The 18,521-nt window shown below is 44.7% G+C and overlaps 1 protein-coding gene across 2 annotated transcripts in view; it reads right to left on the minus strand.

The window, feature by feature from the left end:
- ACVR2A (activin A receptor type 2A) overlaps window positions 1-18,521 on the minus strand; it is a 48,711-nt gene that overhangs the window by 10,420 nt on the left and 19,770 nt on the right. Inside the window, exons 2-5 of one of the 2 annotated variants that reach the window (XM_018078896.3) lie at window positions 9,383-9,590; window positions 7,302-7,411; window positions 6,212-6,366; window positions 1,585-1,608 (exon numbers count right to left, since the gene is read on the minus strand). In XM_018078896.3, coding sequence (XP_017934385.1) covers window positions 1,585-1,608; window positions 6,212-6,366; window positions 7,302-7,411; window positions 9,383-9,590 — 497 coding nt within the window. The remainder of the gene's footprint in view (window positions 1-1,584; window positions 1,609-6,211; window positions 6,367-7,301; window positions 7,412-9,382; window positions 9,591-18,521) is intronic. The other variant, XM_018078897.3, reaches the window with a different exon arrangement.

Below are 18,521 nucleotides of genomic sequence, written 5' to 3' on the forward strand. Positions count from 1 at the left end.
AGCAGAAATTAAGGAATTTTTTAACCAGGAGGGAAAGCAGAGCAGAAATTCAGGACTAAAGATAATCAAGCTTTACTTGTTGCTCTGGAAAGAGCTGGAATTGGAATGAGCACCTTGGATGCTTTCAAGGATTTTTGTGCATTTGGGGTTTTTTTTGTGTTTCTGGGACTTTGTGTGACCTGTTGAACCCTTCACATCCAGGTTTGGGGATCAGCTCCTCCCCAGCCACTTCCATGGCTCCCAACTTTGCCAGTGTGTCCCTGAAATCGGAGCCCTCAGGAACAGAGCTGGAATGAAAGCCTTTCATTCCCTCCTGGAATATTCCAGGGGAAGCACTGCCCTCAGTTTGGAAATACAAATGCTGGGAATTGTTCTAAGTGCAACTGGTAGCAAGATTCCCAAATTTACTGCCCAGAGCCAACTCTGAGGTGTAAAATCCCGTTGTTCCCAGTGCCCTGAGCAGCCCTTGGGATTTAAGAGTTGTAATTAATTATTTAAAATTTTGCCCCTCCTGCTTTGCCCAAATTTGTGGGAAATAAGCTCAAATCTCCTTTTGCTTCAGTGCCTTAGATTCCCCTTCCTTTCCATGACTCCACCCACAAACCCTGCTGGGATTCTGGAGGGCACAGTGCCTGGATTCTTTTGGAACCACCAGGAAAAGAGCCCTTCTCTGGGATTTGATGGAGAAAAAAATCCCTCCCCGAGAGCTGAAAGTGAAAGTGGCAGCGGAATCTGCTGCTCCTTCGTGTCCCACTGGACCACAACCCTTCCCACATCCCAAATTCCTGTTTCCTAGAAAGCCCTGGCACTGCACAGGCTGTTCCCAGGCCCTGACCCAGCCCCTCCCGGGGTTTCCCTTTCCTGGGGAGACGTTTCCATGGAGTCAAAACTTCCGGACTTTCCGAGGCAGCAACACCCTTCCCACCCCCCTCAATCCAAACAAACCCTGGGATTGAGTGGAAAGCAGAATTCCTGCTCTTACAGAACCAGAAAGGAAAGCTTTCCTTGTTTTTTTTCCTTGATTTTTCTTCTTGGTGAAAATCCAACTCCACAGCTCCAGGGGCTATTTTTACACAGAAACATTCCCAGCTCCAAAGCAAGGATGTCCCACGTGCCACAGGCACCATTATCCCTGGGAGGCTTTCTGGGATAATCCCATGGCGCCAAGGATGAGGGTGGAATGTCAGCAAAGCCCTGCTGGGGATAAATTGGGATCACAGCTTTCCACAGCTGTCCAAAATCCAGGCACCAATTTCCCCTTCCCGCCCTTTCCCTTGGAATGAGTCACACAGGGAGAATATTCCTGAAAGAAGGAATGACTTCCAGGAATAAGGTTTCCTGAAGCATCCTCAAAAATGGGTCTGGAGGTCAGAGAGGAGCTTAAGGAACACGGAACACAAATCCATTAAAAGCACTTCCCTGACTGGGATAATCTGAAGCCAAACAGTGAGTGGAGGCTGAAGGAACTCTGACAATTCCTTCCAGGAAAATACTTAAATATTACTCCAATCTAAACCCCTCTACTTTCTCCTAAGTGACATTTATGAACACAAAATGTCCCCAAACACAAACAGAGGCTCTTACCTCGATCATTATATGAAAGGCATGCTTGGAGAGAGGAGAGAACAAGGCAAGAGAAGTTACTGTTTGCACCCAGAACGGCAGGAAAAAGCAGATTATAGGAGATAAAGTCGGTTAGTGGTGAATTAACAACAGGATTCGTGGGGGGGAATTGTCTTGTAGCAGTAATATCGTTCAAAATCAGAACTAAAAGAATCCAGCAGTGATATGTGAGCAAAGAAAACGGGGAGAGCAGGGTTGTTACATGGACAATTAGCTGAGTTAGTTGATAATTAGAGCCCGAAATGTCCGTTCCAGGTGTTACAAAGTGGACTCGAACACGCCGGGAATTAAACTTCCAAAGGGATGGGAACGCGTTCCCTGCAATGCCCCCAGTGCCCACGCGGGGGCAGCGCCGCACCACCGGAATTCCCGGCACTTTGCTGGGAATGTCGGAGTTAGACGGGAATTTTAGAACTCCCCGACTTGGGCTCCATCGCTGAGGGTTATAGAGAACTCCACTCAACTGGGAGTCGGGAAGGGGAACATACATCCCAACACTCATCCCAACACTCATCCCAACACACATCCCAACACTCATCCCAACACACATCCCAACACTCATCCCAACACACAGCCCGGCGTGAAAGGTCCTTTCCAACAGGAATTTACAGACTGTGCAACAAAACTCATCCCAAACTCACGTCCCAGAGCACTGAAAATTAAAGCCCATTTTAATTTAATTTATTTTGACTGAACAACCTCAGTGTTACCTCAGCAGAGACACCTCCCATCCTGCTCCTCAGCTTTGTCCTGGTGAGGCCCTGGCCCAGGTTGCCCAGAGAAGCTGTGGCTGCCCCTGGATCCCTGGAAGTGTCCCAGACCAGGTTGGATGGGCCTTGGAGCAGCCTGGGCTAGTGGGAGGTGTCCCTGTCTCCCTGGAACTAAACGATCTTTAAGGTCCCTTCCAACCCAAACCATTCCCAGATTCTGTGATTCCCTCCCCTCAGCCCTTTCCTTTGTGTCTGCTATAACTGGACGAGCTGCTGTTGGAAGAGCATGGAATTCCACCCCCTGGATTCAGCTGCCCTGTGGAATCCCCATCCCTTTCATCTCCCCTTCCCTTTCCCTGCCCAGGACGCTCCGGAGCACGGAGCCACCGGGAGCTTTTCCCTGTGTCTGGGCACTGCTGAGCACACACTGGGCATTATCCAGATCACTGAGGGCTGAAGGATTTCTTGGAGAACAGACTGGCTGGCAGTTGGATTTATCAATCCAGTGCTGGGAGCAGTGGGATCCAGCAGGATCCCCCCTCCTGCTGTCAGTCAGCACAACACCCACGCCGAGGGTGGAGCCCCTTTTTCACTCCTATCCACTATGGAAGTTCTCCAGCTCCTGAGGAAGATGTGAATCCCTCAGGAATAAGCAAAAAGAAAAGTCTGAATTCTAACATTTTGCTCTGAGCAGAAGAACAAACTGCAAAAATGAAGCTCTGGGAAGTGAGTCCCCTCCTAAACTTCCCACCGGAGCAGCTCCCCCCAGACACTGGGAAATCAGACACACATAGGGGTGTTTTTAAAGGATAAATTTATGCTCATTTAAACCTTCTGTCCCAAATCCAGATTTCTCAGGTGGATCCACACCTCCTCCCTCCACTCTGACAGGCCCCATCCCAAAATTAAACCTTTCACTAAGCCAGGACTGAGGCAAACACAGAGTTTGCAACACAATGCTCTGCTCGAATCAATGCAAAAGCCCGAAGTGACCTGAAGTTCACCACAGAAACACTTTTAAAACTGGTTTTTAATTTTAATTGTGCTTTAATTAAGAAGTTCCCTTCAGGTTCCCATTCAGGGGAACATCGTTTGAAGTCTGGATTTGTTTTTACTGCCTGGAACAGCCCTCGGATTCTATTAGGGGAAAAAAAGGACTCAAGTTTTAAGCTGTTCACCCACTGCACATCCAGGACTAAATCCTTGTAAAAACCCCTCTTCCCTTGCACTTCTCCAGGGTTCAAATGTTTTTATCTGATATGGTTTTATCTAATAAAATACCTGGAACAAGAACAAGAAAAAACTGTGGCTGGGAGACCAAAATGGGGAAAACCTGAACATCTGATTTAACTTCTTTCTTTCTCCTGTGGTTTTCCCAGTGAGGCAGAGGGATAAAGATCATCCCAGAAATTTTAAATGCATCCAGTGGATTTAGAGTTAATTTAGGGAATAAAAAGCTGGGTGTCTCCAGGAGATGACCCAAGTGAGTTCAAATGTTTCACAAAAATCACTAAGACAGGTTATGAAGGTTCTGTGAACCTGTAAAGCCCCATTGCAACCCTCTCAACAGATGACTCCAATTTTAAAAACAACCCAAAGCAAACTAAAAAGCAACTGTGTGATCCAGCAAGACATTCCTAATCCTTTTTTTTTTGGGGGGGGGGGAATTTTATCAAACAATGAACGTGTGCTTGCTGTGTGATTAAATCAAATGTAAATAAGAAGATAAAACAGTTCTTTCAAAGTGTTTTACAGATGGATTTGTTAATAACTCTTTGGAGAAGGTAAAAAGTGACAGGTTTTATGGAATTATTCAGCTTTAAGTGGACAGTTCCCCACACAGCACAGTGGGAGCACAGGAGGAGGTGAAGGCAAGACTAAATGCCCTTTATCTTTCATTCCAATCCCTGTTTTCCAGGGAATGTCTGCTGTACATCTGACCCATCCACTGCTACACAAACACTACAAACCCAAACCATTTGCCTCCAAACTCTGCTCCTGCCCTAGTTATTAAATGTAATATTAACAGTTAATCTATTAATTGCGTGAATGTGCAGTGGTTATAAAGTTACTAATACTTTTCCCTCTCTTCCCACTTCCTGTGTCTCCTGCTCCAACCAGCTGTAATCAGATGGAAAGTGGGGAATGCTTTATACCTTTGATTTACATAATGATTTCATTTAGTTCTTCAGGCAGGAGGAGCTTTTCCTGCCTTTCCACATCGGCCCTTAATGTCTGTTCACCGCAGGAGCAGCAAACGCTGCCACACCACAACCAGCCCGGGCACCAACACACACTGATCCCAACAGGCACAGTCTGGGCATGGACAGAGCAGGTGATTACCCTGCTTATTAAAAATTTGGGTGTCCATCCTGTACCAAGCACAGGGTGAGGAGAGAACTGCAGGAAAAGGAGGGAGAATCTCACAGTTCTCGCGATCCCGCATTTAACCCTCGCTCGCTTTCCCGCCCCTTCACCCCTTCCTCAGGGAGGAAATCCCAGGCTGAAACGACCCCACAATTAGCACTTAGGGAGCTGATCCTCCAGGGGAGACCACTGGGCTCGATGGAAAGTCCCAAATCCATCAAAATCTGGGCGGGCTGAGGTAATTCTGCCGACAGCTTGCGGGGAGTGCGAGGAGCTGCGCTCGGCTCCTCACGGACAGCAAACAGACTTCCCTCCCGAAATTATGTGCTTGTCACTTGGCAACAACATATGGCCACTGCCTGTCCCCAAATTTGTCTGATCTATTACCGTGCAACTGAAACCAAAACAACTGATTGAGCAGGCCCAGCCAATCCCGGCTCCTGGAAAACCCTCCAGCCGAGCGGCGGCACTGGAAACACGGAGCACGGACACCCGGCCTTTCTAAATGCAACCCTACCCAAAATAACACGTGTTTTCATTTGATTGGATCATAAATAGCAGCAGCAGTTATGAGAGGATGTGTATTCTGGTCGCTGCACTGAGTTAGGAGGCTCGAGGTAATTCCCACTGCAAAAATTCCAAGTCATTTCTTTCTCCATTTCCACTTTTCCTTCATTTTTCCTGCTCTGCTCTCAACGATTTCCTGTGTTAACTCTTTCCATAAAAGCCTCCTGATCTCAGCTGAATCTCCAGATGTAACTGAAGGAAGAGGAATTCCAGTACTAACAGTAATTCCACCTCCAGAATCAGCTGGATTCCACCTCCCAGCAGCAGGAACTCCCCCAAAAAAGGCCTGGGTTTGGGTGCAGCACGGCCAGTTCACACCCAAATCTGGAGCCCACAATCTCACAGTGTTTTAAATAAAACACAAACACCACTAAAACTGAAACATCCTGAGACAAACTAAAAGTGAAATGTTTTAAGGCCAAACAGAAAACACATAAAGAAGCAAGAGGAGAAGAAGAGGGGAATGGCAGTAAGACCACGAGCTGAGCTGAACCCTGCAATTACTGAACTGAAGGTTTTCTTACCATTCCCTTCAACTGCACCTGTTTCCCAGTTCCACAATTCCTCAAAACCAGCTCATCATGTGCTAGGTACTGTCTTCTATTCCCCTCAAGTTGCCAAGATGAATTAGCAGCTCCAGTTTTAACCTCAGCTTTAAGCTCAGCCTTGAGCACCTGAGCAGCCCCTCACGGTGTCTTGGTCACCTCAAGCCTTGTTTTCAGTTCCCTCCATCCCAAAAAACATGAAGAAGTTGCTTATATGTCCATAAAAAAGTAATTAATGGGAGAAGGCTGTTGAAGTAAAGCTTAATTTTCTGCTTTTGGGGAGAGCAAGCGCTGGCAGCTCTGAACCAGGGAGGTGGAGGCTCAGCCAGGGACAGATCCTCCTCAGGGAACGGTTTTGCCATTAAAAAAACCCCCCAAAATCCTGAAGCAGGGCCTTACCTGGGTGGGCACCAGCACTGGGGGATAGGCCAGCTTGTGGTGTCTGTACATCCAGAAGGAAAAGAGCACAATCACTGCAATTCCCATGATAGGCACCAAGGAATACAGCAGGGTGTTGAACAGAGGGGGCTTCGGGGTCACGGGGTTGGAAGTGGCTGCGGGGAAAAGAGGACACAGCTTTTAATAAACAAACCCCCCCAGAGCTCAGACACCCATCAGCCTGGTTTCCTGACAATCCCTGATCACCCAGCAGACTATAAAATATTCAACTAACACCTCCTGATAAAGGCAGCATTTTTTTGGAAAGCGTGGAAACGCAGCCCCCCGGGCAAAGGGGGTTTCACGGGAGGGAAGGAGAATGTCAGCTCTTGCCTTGGCAGGATCACTGACAGACATGACAACAATATCTCCTGGCTCCACAAAGGCTATTTTAATCTCCCAGAAAATGTTGTTTCATTTCATAAACAACTTCCTCTGGCTATTTGGTGCACGAGACATTTGCTGCTTTCGGCTCAGTCGGTGACATTACTCACTTCTCCAGCAAAGATTAGATTCCCCACTGGAAGAAGACAGGCAAGAAAAATCATCTCTTGCTTATGGGTTTTTTTTTAACAATTGTGTGTTAAGCCTGGCTGTTGGATTTGATTTGTGACCCGGGAGGAAATTCTGTCCCCCTTTTTAGAGGTTAATGTGTTAATTTGCAGAGTTCCAAGTAGTTTAAAAAGGATTGTTTGAAGGGAAGGAGCAGGGATGATACAGCTTTTAGCCCAACAATTTATAGACACTTACAGCAGCTTAACTATACAATTAAGGTAAGATTTGACAGTAACTCCTCTATCTAAAACAGACAATTATTTCAGATTATCCTTCCTTCTCACCCTTGGAAAAGAGCTGGAGTATCTTTTAATCACTTCAAGGGAAGAACCTTTTTCAAAGTGGAAGAATCTTTCTGTGAGCACACAGAGCTTTATCGCTGCAGGAAACCCTTTATTCCTGCAGGAAAACCAGCCCAGGATGCTGGGAAAAGCCTCATCCCCCTGCCCAGGCACAGTATGGAACATTCCTCCCCCAAAGTGTCCCAGGAACTTACGCTGTGTCACCTCCATCTCCGGGAAGTAGAAGAAGCGCTCGTTGCACATGTTGCCCTCACAGCAACAGAAAAACACCTCAGGGCTGTCCTTCTTCTCGATGCAATCATTCCTGGGAAAGGGAAGAGGGAAATATTGATCCAGTTCCATCTGGGGGAGGAGGTTGTTTAAGGAAAAAAAAAAAAGAAAAATCTGTGTTCTCGTCTTTAAAACTTCGGCGTCGAATCGGCCGGGATGACACAGCCCCCAAAAAGCAGCTGGGTAATTTAAATCAATTTAAACTTTGGTATTTGAGGTTGCAATGAAATGTTGTTAGAACAGAAGCAGCGTGGGTTTGCTGGTCTTGGGGCAGAGTTAAAGCAAACCAGCACAGGAGGCTGAAGAGCAGAAATCTGGATTTAAAGGGGTGCTTTAACCCCAGCACAGGGTTGCAGGGTTGGGGATAAGTGGGAAGAAGAACTTTGGAATTTTATTGTATTTTTAGCAATAAATAAATAAATTATATTTGTACAATCCCCCCTGCTCAGAGACAGGACTTGTTCCACTCCATGGATTAACTGCAGGAAAGGAGTTTTAGTAACAAATAAGGTGAAACTATTCAAGTTTGGGAGGAGAAATAAGGACCAGGCAGGGCCCAACCTCAGAGCAGGAAGGGAATCTGAAAATCCAGATATAGCTGAGGATTTTAAATACAGCTGAAGACTGTCAAGGAAGTTTTGGGCTCATCTTCAAAACTTAGGGTTGTTTCACAGAACCAGCCCCTGCAGCTTCAGTGTGCTGTGATTCCAGGGAACATTTTCTCTTTGATGTTCTCCATGTGCTGCTGTTTGGAGTTCATCATTCCATGACTCCCTGTCCAGTGAAACCACTGCAGAGATAAGATTTGGGATGTTCTGGACAAACACAGCAGTCAGTGTGTGTTATTAGCACAACTTAATTAATGAGCACACACAGACTCTTACTCAGTTCCCAACTATTTCCTCACCATCTTTCCCGCACTTTATTCCTTCTTCCATTTCCTTTTCTTGGCTCAAGGGACAATTTAATCTCAGGATTTCTTCTAGAAAAACATCCTGGGGTGGGGGGCAACTGGATTTGGGAGAAATGACTGCAAGGATTTCTTCTAACAACTCAACAGCTCAGGAAACCCAAAGGAAAACGTCCCTAAAATATTGCTACAATAATTTCTAAATATTTTTTAACCAAGATCCACAGTGCATTTATTTCTTAATTCTCTCCCTTTCCAAACAATGAGTGTTTTGGCCCAATAAACCCACTATTGTAGTTTAAAAACTGTAAATGCCATTTCTTAAGAGAGTCATGACCTTTATTCAGCCAGGATCCAACAAACCCCAAGTCCTGCTGTTCCTGCTCATGGGGACTTGCAGGACCATCTGTTATTAAAAGAATGACTGGAAAATTTAGAATATTCAGTGTCTCTGGAGCTTTTTAATGAAGTGGCAAAATACTTCCATGATTTGGTGAACTGCAGCCACAAAGTGCTGGCTTTCCTACTCCAAATTCTTTGGAAAAGTCTGATAAAAAAAAAGAATTTTGCATTCTGGGTGCAATAACTGTGTTTGCATTGTTTGGGCAATAACAAGGCATTAGAAAAATCTATTATTAATGGCCTAAAGAAGCATAAATTAAATACCTGGGGGTTTCTAATAGACAGTAAGGAAATAAAAGAAGGTAAAATACAGTAGTCAGCAAACGAGATAAAGTACTGAGGTGAAATCTGGTCCCTAAATGCAAATGTGCAAAAACAAAGGGCAGCTAAGATAATCATTCAGATATAACATAATCATTCACATATAACATAATTACTCACATATAACATAATTATTCACATATAACATAATCATTCAGATATAACATAATTACTCACATATAACATAATTATTCACATATAACATAATTATTCATATATAAGATAATTATAAGCTCTATAAAAGACAATTATTCACAGACTGTGTGTTATCTCCTGTCTCAAGCACCGTCTGCAGGGGGGAACGATGCAGAAATGGGGCAGAAAGGTTGAAAATCACAAATAAACTCCCAATTCCGAGGGAAACTGCCTCACCTGTCATAGCAGTTGATGTCATCCAGCCAGCAGCCCTGCTTCACGATCTCAATGGAGCCAGAAATGTTCTTCCACGTGGCAAAGCAGTGTCTCCTCTTATCTTTGTCCCCGTAACAAGGCTCGATCCCACTCCGGTTGGTTTTATCCTTCTCCCAGTTGGCGTTGTAGTAGATGCACTCCTGGGTCTCTGACCTGCCGAGGATGGCACCTGGAATGGGAAGTGAACCACTGTGAACTGGGGTTTGAGGGATAAAACCAACCCAGGGTGCACAAAAACCCCTCTCCCCCTTTTTTAATCCGAGTTCTCCCCTGTTTTTAATGTCAAGTTCACCATCATCCCAAGGGACAAAGAGCTTCTGTCGAGTCAAACCTTGCACAACTTTCTTTGCAAGTTTGGGAAAAAAAAGAAGGATGAGTGGTGGCACAATGCTTCTCCCTGAGCAGCAGCAGCAGAGGGAATTTAAAACACTGAACAGTGAAGGTTTAATTATAATATCAGCCAAAAGCAGGTGCTTTGGTCAGGAGAATTTACCAAAAGGCAGTTTTGGTGCACGAGCCAAAAAAGGCGGCGAGCACGTCTTGGAAACCCAAAGATGGGGTCATCCCACATCCCAGGATGCTTCAAAATAAAGGTTTGTGAACCTGGGAATTTAACTTTGCCTTTTAAATGACAAATTCAATTGATTCACTGGTAAATTACAGCAAACAGGAGCGCTGTGGAGGGTGGATGGAATGGGACGGGCTTTAAGGTCCATTCCATCCCAAACTATTTTGGGATTCTGTGTGAGGCCCCCCCCAAGTGGGGAGAACTTCCCAGTGTGATCTGAAGCACCAGTCTGGTTTCTGCAAAGGTTGTGAGGAGGCAGAAGTGCCACAAAGCAGCAGAAGGGAGGAAGAGGTGCCTTGTATTCCTGTTTTTGTCTGTCAGACGCTGCCAAGAGCGCGTTGGGAACACCCACGTGAGCTCCACCTGTATTAAAAGCATGGAAAACCAGCCCCACTCTCTCTGAGGAGAACAGGAATGATTCCTACCTGGGAGCTGCTGCAGCCTGGGATGTCAGCTGAGCGTCCCACACCGCCTCCTCCCCAAACCTGGCACTGAGGCATTCCCAAAATAGGCAGTGGCAGGATCCTGGATGTGCCACGGGAGCGGGGCCCAGCCAGCTGGTGCCACTGCATGTGCCCCATCCCATTCCCCAGCCCATTCCCTGCACTGCCATGGCCTGACCTTTACAACTCCCAGCCCTGGCAAGGAACAGCTGAGGCACCAGATTGCCCAATTTGGGTCTGTCAGTGCAATAAAGCAGAAGTCCTGGATTTCTCTCACACGTGCCATTATTCCCTCTCTCCCGCTGCCAAGAGGGCCACGGACAAGCTGAGTTTTAGGAAATGCAGAAACTCCAGTAAAATTAGCTTTGCCCAAATATCCTCCTTATCCACATATTTTTATAGCCAGGTTCTCCTATCCATGATTTTTTTTATCCATGAATGCTCTGAATCACTTCAGCCCATCCCACTGTTCCAACTGTTGGTTTAGTGACCTTGGATCTGACTGGAGTTTCCCACCTGGACAGGCATTTGCAGTAGGTCTGCCCAGGCTAAACTGCACAATCCTGGATTAAACACTCAGAGAGGAAAAGCAGGAATGTGGGGGAAGGAAGGGAAGAGGAGAAGGGGAAGCACACCAAGAAGCCCTGAGCCCATCTGCTCCAACCAGCTCTGCCACCCCCTGCACAGGGCCGGAGCTCCCAGGGGAGAAGGGCAGCTGGCACTTCCAATACAGGAAATTTATTGGGCATAGCAGGTCCATAAGGAAGCTCCTGCACCCATCCTGAGTGCCCATGGAATTGTCAGGTCCTCAGGAAACCAATTCCTGGATCCCTAAAGGCAGAGTGCTGCTGTTCAAAGAAGCCACGAGCAAAGCTCCGGAGTGTCCATGGATGGAAAAGCCTGGGAGGAAACATTACCTCTACATTACACCCAGAGGGGGGGAAAAAAGGAAAGCAGAAACTTCTGGGAGTTTATCATCTCCATTTACTTTATTTGGTAAACCTGACACTGAGCAACACAGGCACTGGGGTCTGTGATGCAGGGATGGTTTTCCTCAGGCTGTAAATAAAATGTCTGAGACGTGATAACACCAAATCCCTGATTTCCAGAGGAAACTTCAACACAAACACATCCTCCCTTTCCCCCACGTCGCACTCCCACTCCCAAACACTGCTCTGGCAGCTCGTCTGGACAGGACTAGAAACTTTTTTTCCATCTAGGAGGAGTCATCACTGTACAATAAAAATAATAATAATAATCATAATGGCAATAATAATAATAATAATCTGTATTTCAGGGCTGCATAACCCACCCAGACAAGCCCATCACTTTGCACTTGAACTTCATTCTATTCTAAGCACTGATGCAGAAATACTCGTGTGACACTAAGGGACATTTTTATTTTATTTTTGCTATTCCCTAGAATTTTACTCTCCATAAAAGAATTAAAGGGTGAAGTTCAGTCTGGCTGCTGGAACTGTGTTATGTTTGAGGTTAATTTTGCACTGAAATCCAAGGAGTGGAGCAGTTTGTGAGTGGCCTGAAGCACCACAGGGCCTGGACACTGGGAGTTATTTAACACAGGCCACGCTCTAAAATATCTGAGTTGTTACAGGCTGTTCTGGAGGAACAGAAAGAACAGGAAAAGCAGCATAAATCGAAATAACACCTTGGAAAAAAACCCCTTCAGCTGCAGCAGCACAGGTACCTTTGGCAAGTTGTCCATCTGTGTTTTTCTGGTTGTTTCCAGGCTGATCTCAAACACTTTCTAACCCCACAAATGCATCTGAAGACAGATACAAATATAGACTGAAAAGGCCCAGCTTTGATGTTTCCACGAGCAGGAAGGAAGATTTTAGCATTCCCTATTTTTTTCTGATAACCCCCAGGGGGATGTTCCTCAGAGGGGAAAATAAAGGAGTTATTTCCCAGCTAATAAAGGTTCCAACAGAAAGCACTTTTCTGTCCTGGTTTTCCACGTCCCCAAACTTATTTTGTTGATTTTTTTAGGTTAATATTAGTGCTATTCTCACCACTCTCAAAGCTCCCAGGTCACCCAAGGACTGCACTTCCCATGAGCTGAGCCAAAGGACATTCATTAAATCCCAGCCCAGCAGCAAATAACTCAGGAGAGGCAAGAATGGGGAAAAAAAAGAGAAACAAGGCAGTGAAGTAACAAATCACCTGCACTGCTGCCACACTGCAAAATGTAAAGATTAACCTGATTTCTTTTCCTAAAATAGGATTTAAAAATCAATGAGTTTTGCACCTCAACATGCATCCTACAGGAAACTTGGAAGCTTTAGTGCAGAGTTCTGTAGAGCACAATATAAACATTATTCTCCAGGATTGTAGTGGGGGGACACCAGGAAATTCATATTTGCTTAGGTATCTCATCATATACTTAGAAAATATTTCAATTTTCTTGCAGTTCACACGTTGCCAAAACGTGCCTGGATGTGCCTGCCCATGGGAGGATGAAACCCTGGAGCTGAGATAACACTTGTGGAAAAAGAGCTTTCCAGAGGAAGAATCCAGAGCTGGAAAACTGAAGGATGAGGTGCCTAAAAGCACCACACCAAGTCTTAAGAGCAAAGGTTCCTAAATAGAGTGGGAACTATGGAGGGTGATGGGATCTACAACAGGAAATAAGACAGAGGGAAGAGGGAGGAAAGAGAGAAGAATAATATCTGGATTGTTAAAAACCAGCAGCCCCTGGTTTGCTGGATGGACAGTAACTTGAAATTCAACTTTTTTCTACTCTGAATGGATCTTCTGGACTCACAGTGTGGAAAAGGATTTTTAGAGTCAGCTGCTCTGACTTTAAATGGTGTTTAGAGTCTAAACTCTTGATGATGTTATTTTACATGTACAGATATATCTTGGTTTTATTTAAAAAAAATACAGTGAGTGTTCCCCTTGTCCTGCCAGTGCCTGGTCCTCTTGTTGAAGGAAAGAAAAAAAGCTGGAATTACTGTTGCCATGTGTTCCCCCCCCTGCCACAGTCCCTCCCAGTCTGTCCTGTTGCTGGCACAAATTAATAATGTTGTAACAGGATTTTGCAGAGAAATTCCATTTTGTGCCTTGTGCTTCCGAGTGTCTTATTTAAGCCTGGATTTAAGGAAGTGGGAAAACCCCAGAGCTCTGGTGCCCAAGTTTTCCAGAACCACTTCAAGAGCAAAGCAACAACGTGGGAGAAAATGGGAGGAAGAGGGTCAGGGTGATGTTTAGGGAGAAATGAAGGTGCCAGGAATGGCAAGATAAAGCTTGTCATCCTCTGGGAATCTCCAGAGGCTTGGAGTGAAGTGTTATTTTTCACACTTCCCAACTTCAAGGGGACACACCAGAACAGGGGCTGATGGTTTCAAGTTCAAACCTGCCACTGCTGTCACTGCAAGGTGTGAGCAGCACAGAGCACAAAACCCTCTCAGCTGCTGGCTGGGGACTCCTGCAGGGGGGAAAAAAGCTTGGAAGACCCTAAAAATGGTGTGTTTTGGAGCCCAGCCTTGGGGCTGCACTTGCCTTGTATGTGCTGGGCAAATGTCCCCTCCCCAGCACGACAGAGAAGGTGTCAAAGTGATTAAAATGATCACAATTAGGAACACAAAATCACCAGAAAGGTTTAAATCCCACACACTCAGATGTTGGGGGAAAAAAGAGAATAGGGCCAAAGAGGCATTAAAGCTACAACAGACACTTCCCAGTTGGGATCATCCTCCTTGTCCCGGCACAAAAAGAATAAAAACGACTCAGTTTTTGATATGAAAAGTGTCAAACTGGGGTTCTGCTGCACCCTGAGTGTCCAGGAGGATAAAACACCAGAGACCCAGTTAATTCTCTGGGAGCTATTTTGCCATTTTGGCATTTTTCAGCTGATTTCCATAGGCTGGTTAATAGAGCCAAAAATAAAGCAGAATTTTGAGTGTCAAAGTGTCTGAATGGTGTTTGTCCTTCTACCTCCATCCCCCTCCACCTGGCTCTGGGAGCCAGGGATGCTTCCCCATGGCACACTGAGTGACACCATTCCCACAGGGAATCTTGGAATGCTGTCACTGAACTAAAAAAGAGCATTCAAGGCACCCAATTAAAGCCCAAACAAACGACCTGAAGGTCTCCAAAACGGAGTGGGAAGAGTGAATCCTTTCCAGGGATGACTCTCAGGCTGGTGGTGGCAACCAACACGATTTCTATTTTGAGGCCTGGCAGGGAGTTTCCCAGGAATGATCTCAGATACCTGTCACTGCTGTTCCTCTGATTTGAGTCCCAGAACAACTGGAATCCTGCAGTGCTCCGGCTCCCCACACGTGGGAAGTGTCTCCCAGGGACACCCAGTTGGGAATTTTGATGGTATTTGGGATCAAAATGATCCTTTCTCGGGGTTGGGAACTGTGAAACTTCGCAGGGACTTCCCAGCCATGAAGTATGAAACACTTAAAATTCCCTAAAATGAAAGTGTGACATTCCTGCAGCCTCCTGGAAGGTGGGAAACTCGAACATATTAATCATTTAATGAAAAAGAGTTGGAAAAGCTTCATAGGAATTTTAGCTGCTTTCAAACTTCCTTATAAGTAAGACAAGATCAGTAAATGACATTTTTTCCAACTCTTCTCCTGCACTGTTTGTCTCCTGCATCCTCCAGAATCCCGTTGAACACGATGAGTGTCAATATTTCACTATTATAAATAAGGAGAAATCAGGAATTCCCTTCTGACCCCCAAAACACTCACAGAAGATCTTAGTCGGGCTAATCACAAGAAATCATTCCACCTTTTGCCTTCCAAATCACTCAGGCACAATGCAAATTTTGTTGAGCAGTTTGACAGAGGAGCAAACAGAACCACGCCCCCAGAGAAACACAAACACAGGCAAGACATCTCCGAGGCAAGGATCCAACTCCGCATTCCACGTTTCCCCCACACGATACATCCTTTTTCTGTCTTCCAGGACCTTATGTAAGTGCTGAAAAGACAACAGGCCCAGTGTGGTGCTGCCTCCAGCTCAGCTCTCCAACAAATCCCTCCGTGGGTGTCGTGTCCCACTCGGTGCCACCGCCGAGCGAAAACACTCCCCGCTCATCCCGCGGGTGCCGAGCGAGCTCCTGCTTCACAGCAAAATCCTTTTGCTGCCCTTTTTTTCTGGGCTTACTCTCAGCATAAACATATTTACAACTACTTCTCACTTGTTTTTTATGGTTTTTTTTACTTTTTTTTTTTCACATCAGCCCTGTTGTTTCGCTCCAAACCCGCCGGGATGAGTCCCGGAATGCCGAGGGTTTGTCCGGGCGCCGGGCAGTGCCCGCTGGGATGGGGATGGATATCCCTGCCCAGCACATCCAGACAAGCTCCAGCTGCCCCAGTCCAGATGGCAGCTCCCTAGTGGGAAAGACAGGTTCCAGATTTGTGTAAACACACACACAGGGATTACCTTGGAGCTGCAGGCAAACAGGATAACACGGGGCGGGGCAGGGGGGGCGCTGAAAAATTCCAGCCTTTCAGTGTTCACTTGGAAACCCTTCCCTACCCTCCCTCTTCCAGCTCTCCAACTTATTTATGGTGAGCTTCAGTCTTGAATCCTCACATGCAGTGATCCTGAGGGGGTTTATATTTCCCTTTTCACTTCCCCACCTCATCCCAACAGGACTTTCCGAGCTCCTCCCGCTCGCACGGAACTCCAGTCAGACATTCCCAAAGACCTCTGTGGCATCAATCCTGGGTTTGCTGGCTGGGAAATGCTCCTTCAGAAGCACTTTAGGATGGGATGCCTCACTCCCAGAGCACATCAGCGGGGTCTGAGACACATTTTTGAGCTGCAGCTCCACCAAAAAGAGCTGAAAGCGGCCCAGAGGAGTGGAATTTATTCCTAAAGTGGAAGTTATTCCTAAAGTGGAAGTTATTCCTAAAGTGGACCAAATGTCAGGCTGCAGCATCACACACCTGAGGAGACACCTATCAGCACAGAAATCCTGCTGTGTTTGTGGCTGCTGAAGCAAAACATCTCCACAGCCTCCAACTTTGTGCCCCTTTAATTCCATTTCTCCCGGGCAGGCATTGAATCCCAAACATTTCCTACACCCAGTTCCCAACTCCGTGTCTGGAATCAGTATTGATCAGATTTAAAACCCCAGCAAAACTGCCTCTTTCCCTCCAGTAAACCTGGCAGTGCCCTGAAGTGGATTTTGTCAGTCCTGATTTTGCTGCCCAGACTGTAATCTGAGGATTAGGGTAAAAATCCCATTTCTGGGGCTGGAAAGACCCCTGTTTCCAGCCCCACCCTCTGCTCCCAAGGCAGGCACACACTGGCCAGGCTTCCCAGCTCCCCACTCACCCCTCTTCTTCCTTCAGGAAATGTTTACACCATAAGTAATTTAAATATTCTTATTACTTTTCAGCCCCAGCATCACCTTTCTGTGCACTAAAGATGCTCCAAGTGAGCTTTATTTATCATTATCATTATTTATCATTATTACTATTTATTTATCATCATTATGTCAGTTTTTATGGAGAATAAACTCTGCTATAAGTGACTGGTAAGCTGTTGAAACCATCACATATTTAAGATGAAAACAAAGGAACAACAAAGCAACTTCCTCCTGCACCTCAATATTAAACTGATTTTCTGCTCTGTTTTTTTTCCTGATCTTTGTGGTTCCTAATGAAGCAGATTTTGCTTTCCAGTGGCCTTTTTTAAAAAAAATATTATTATTAATTATATGCAGATATTGACAATTAAAAGAAAGAAAAAAATCCCAAAAGGAAGCATTTCAAAAGCAAAACAGGATTAAAGTCAGGATAATTCATATTAAAACTTAACTCTGCTTGTGTTTGTTATCAGGGTTTTAAGAACTGACTGGAAAAAGGAACTTAAAATTGCATTTGGACCACTCTTAATTGTAACTTTGTAGCAGTGACTTTAAGAAGATGATAAATAAATCAGCTCTGATTGAACATGAGAATCGAGTCAATACAAAAATAACCCTCAAAAAAAGGGGTTTTTATTTCTTTTACCTGCCCACAAGCACTTAAAAACAAGTTTCCATGTTTTTCTCAAGGCAAAAAAAAAAGGAGAAAAAAGCCTTTTTTTAAGGCTGTTTGTTGTTCAGGATGAGGGGAATAAATCCAAATAAATCCTGCAACAGCTTTTTGGCACAAAAAGATGATGATGGAGATGCAGTTTGGCCCCCCCAAAAATGGCCAAAGAAATATTAATCCACCCAGAAAGTCTTCTCAAAAGTAATTCTGAAGTGGATGAAAGCTCCTGTTATTTTGCCACCAGAAAAATGCTTCTGAAATTCTCTACCTCGACCTGGAAATTTAGGAGAATGGGATGAAATTACCCCTCTTTTCCCTCATTAGAAGGAATGTTAAAATGTTCCATTTTAGTAATTTATGAGTGATCTCCCTAAAATAAAAATATTTGGAGGACTGTATTTCTATTCTCCCAACATCCAGTAAAATTTAGGGGGAAAAAAAAAACCTAAGAAAAAAAAAAAGACCAAAATATTCTTATTTATGGTTATGTCTGAGTAACAATAAATTGGGTGTTGATCAACAAAACAAAGCACAAAACCACTTTTTAGAAACTCAAGGTTATTGTTGGAATTATCTCTAAGTGTGAAGACACTGAAGGCATGTTTTAAAGGCTTAAAAGTTGTGTATTTAATTTATGATTTTATTTAATAACTTATTTATTATTATTTATTAAGGTTAAATTTATTATTATTCGAGTGATTCAATTAATTTAATATTTAACTAATTTAATAATTAAGACATCAAATTAAACTCTCATTTAGGAGCTGTGTGCATGCACTCAGAAAAATGAAAGTCAACAGGAGCATCACTGTCTGCTTGTTATGAAAAGTATTCAAAACAACACTAAAAAACTTATTCACTGCTGCTGGATTTTGGGTTTTTTGACAGCACAGGGTCAAGCTGAATTGTGATATGACACATCTTGATTCTACAGCACAATAATCCCAAAATATGTGGGTTTATAGCTTGCAAATCAATGATAAAAATTGCCTTGAAATGGCAATTTTTTGCTACAGAACTAAAGAAAAATGAATTAAAATAATAAAAAAAAGAAAAATCAC

The sequence above is a fragment of the Manacus vitellinus genome, unplaced genomic scaffold, assembly GCF_001715985.3.
Source record: "Manacus vitellinus isolate BGI_N305 unplaced genomic scaffold, ASM171598v3 scaffold_43_pilon, whole genome shotgun sequence".
Classification (NCBI taxonomy): Eukaryota; Metazoa; Chordata; class Aves; order Passeriformes; family Pipridae; genus Manacus; species Manacus vitellinus.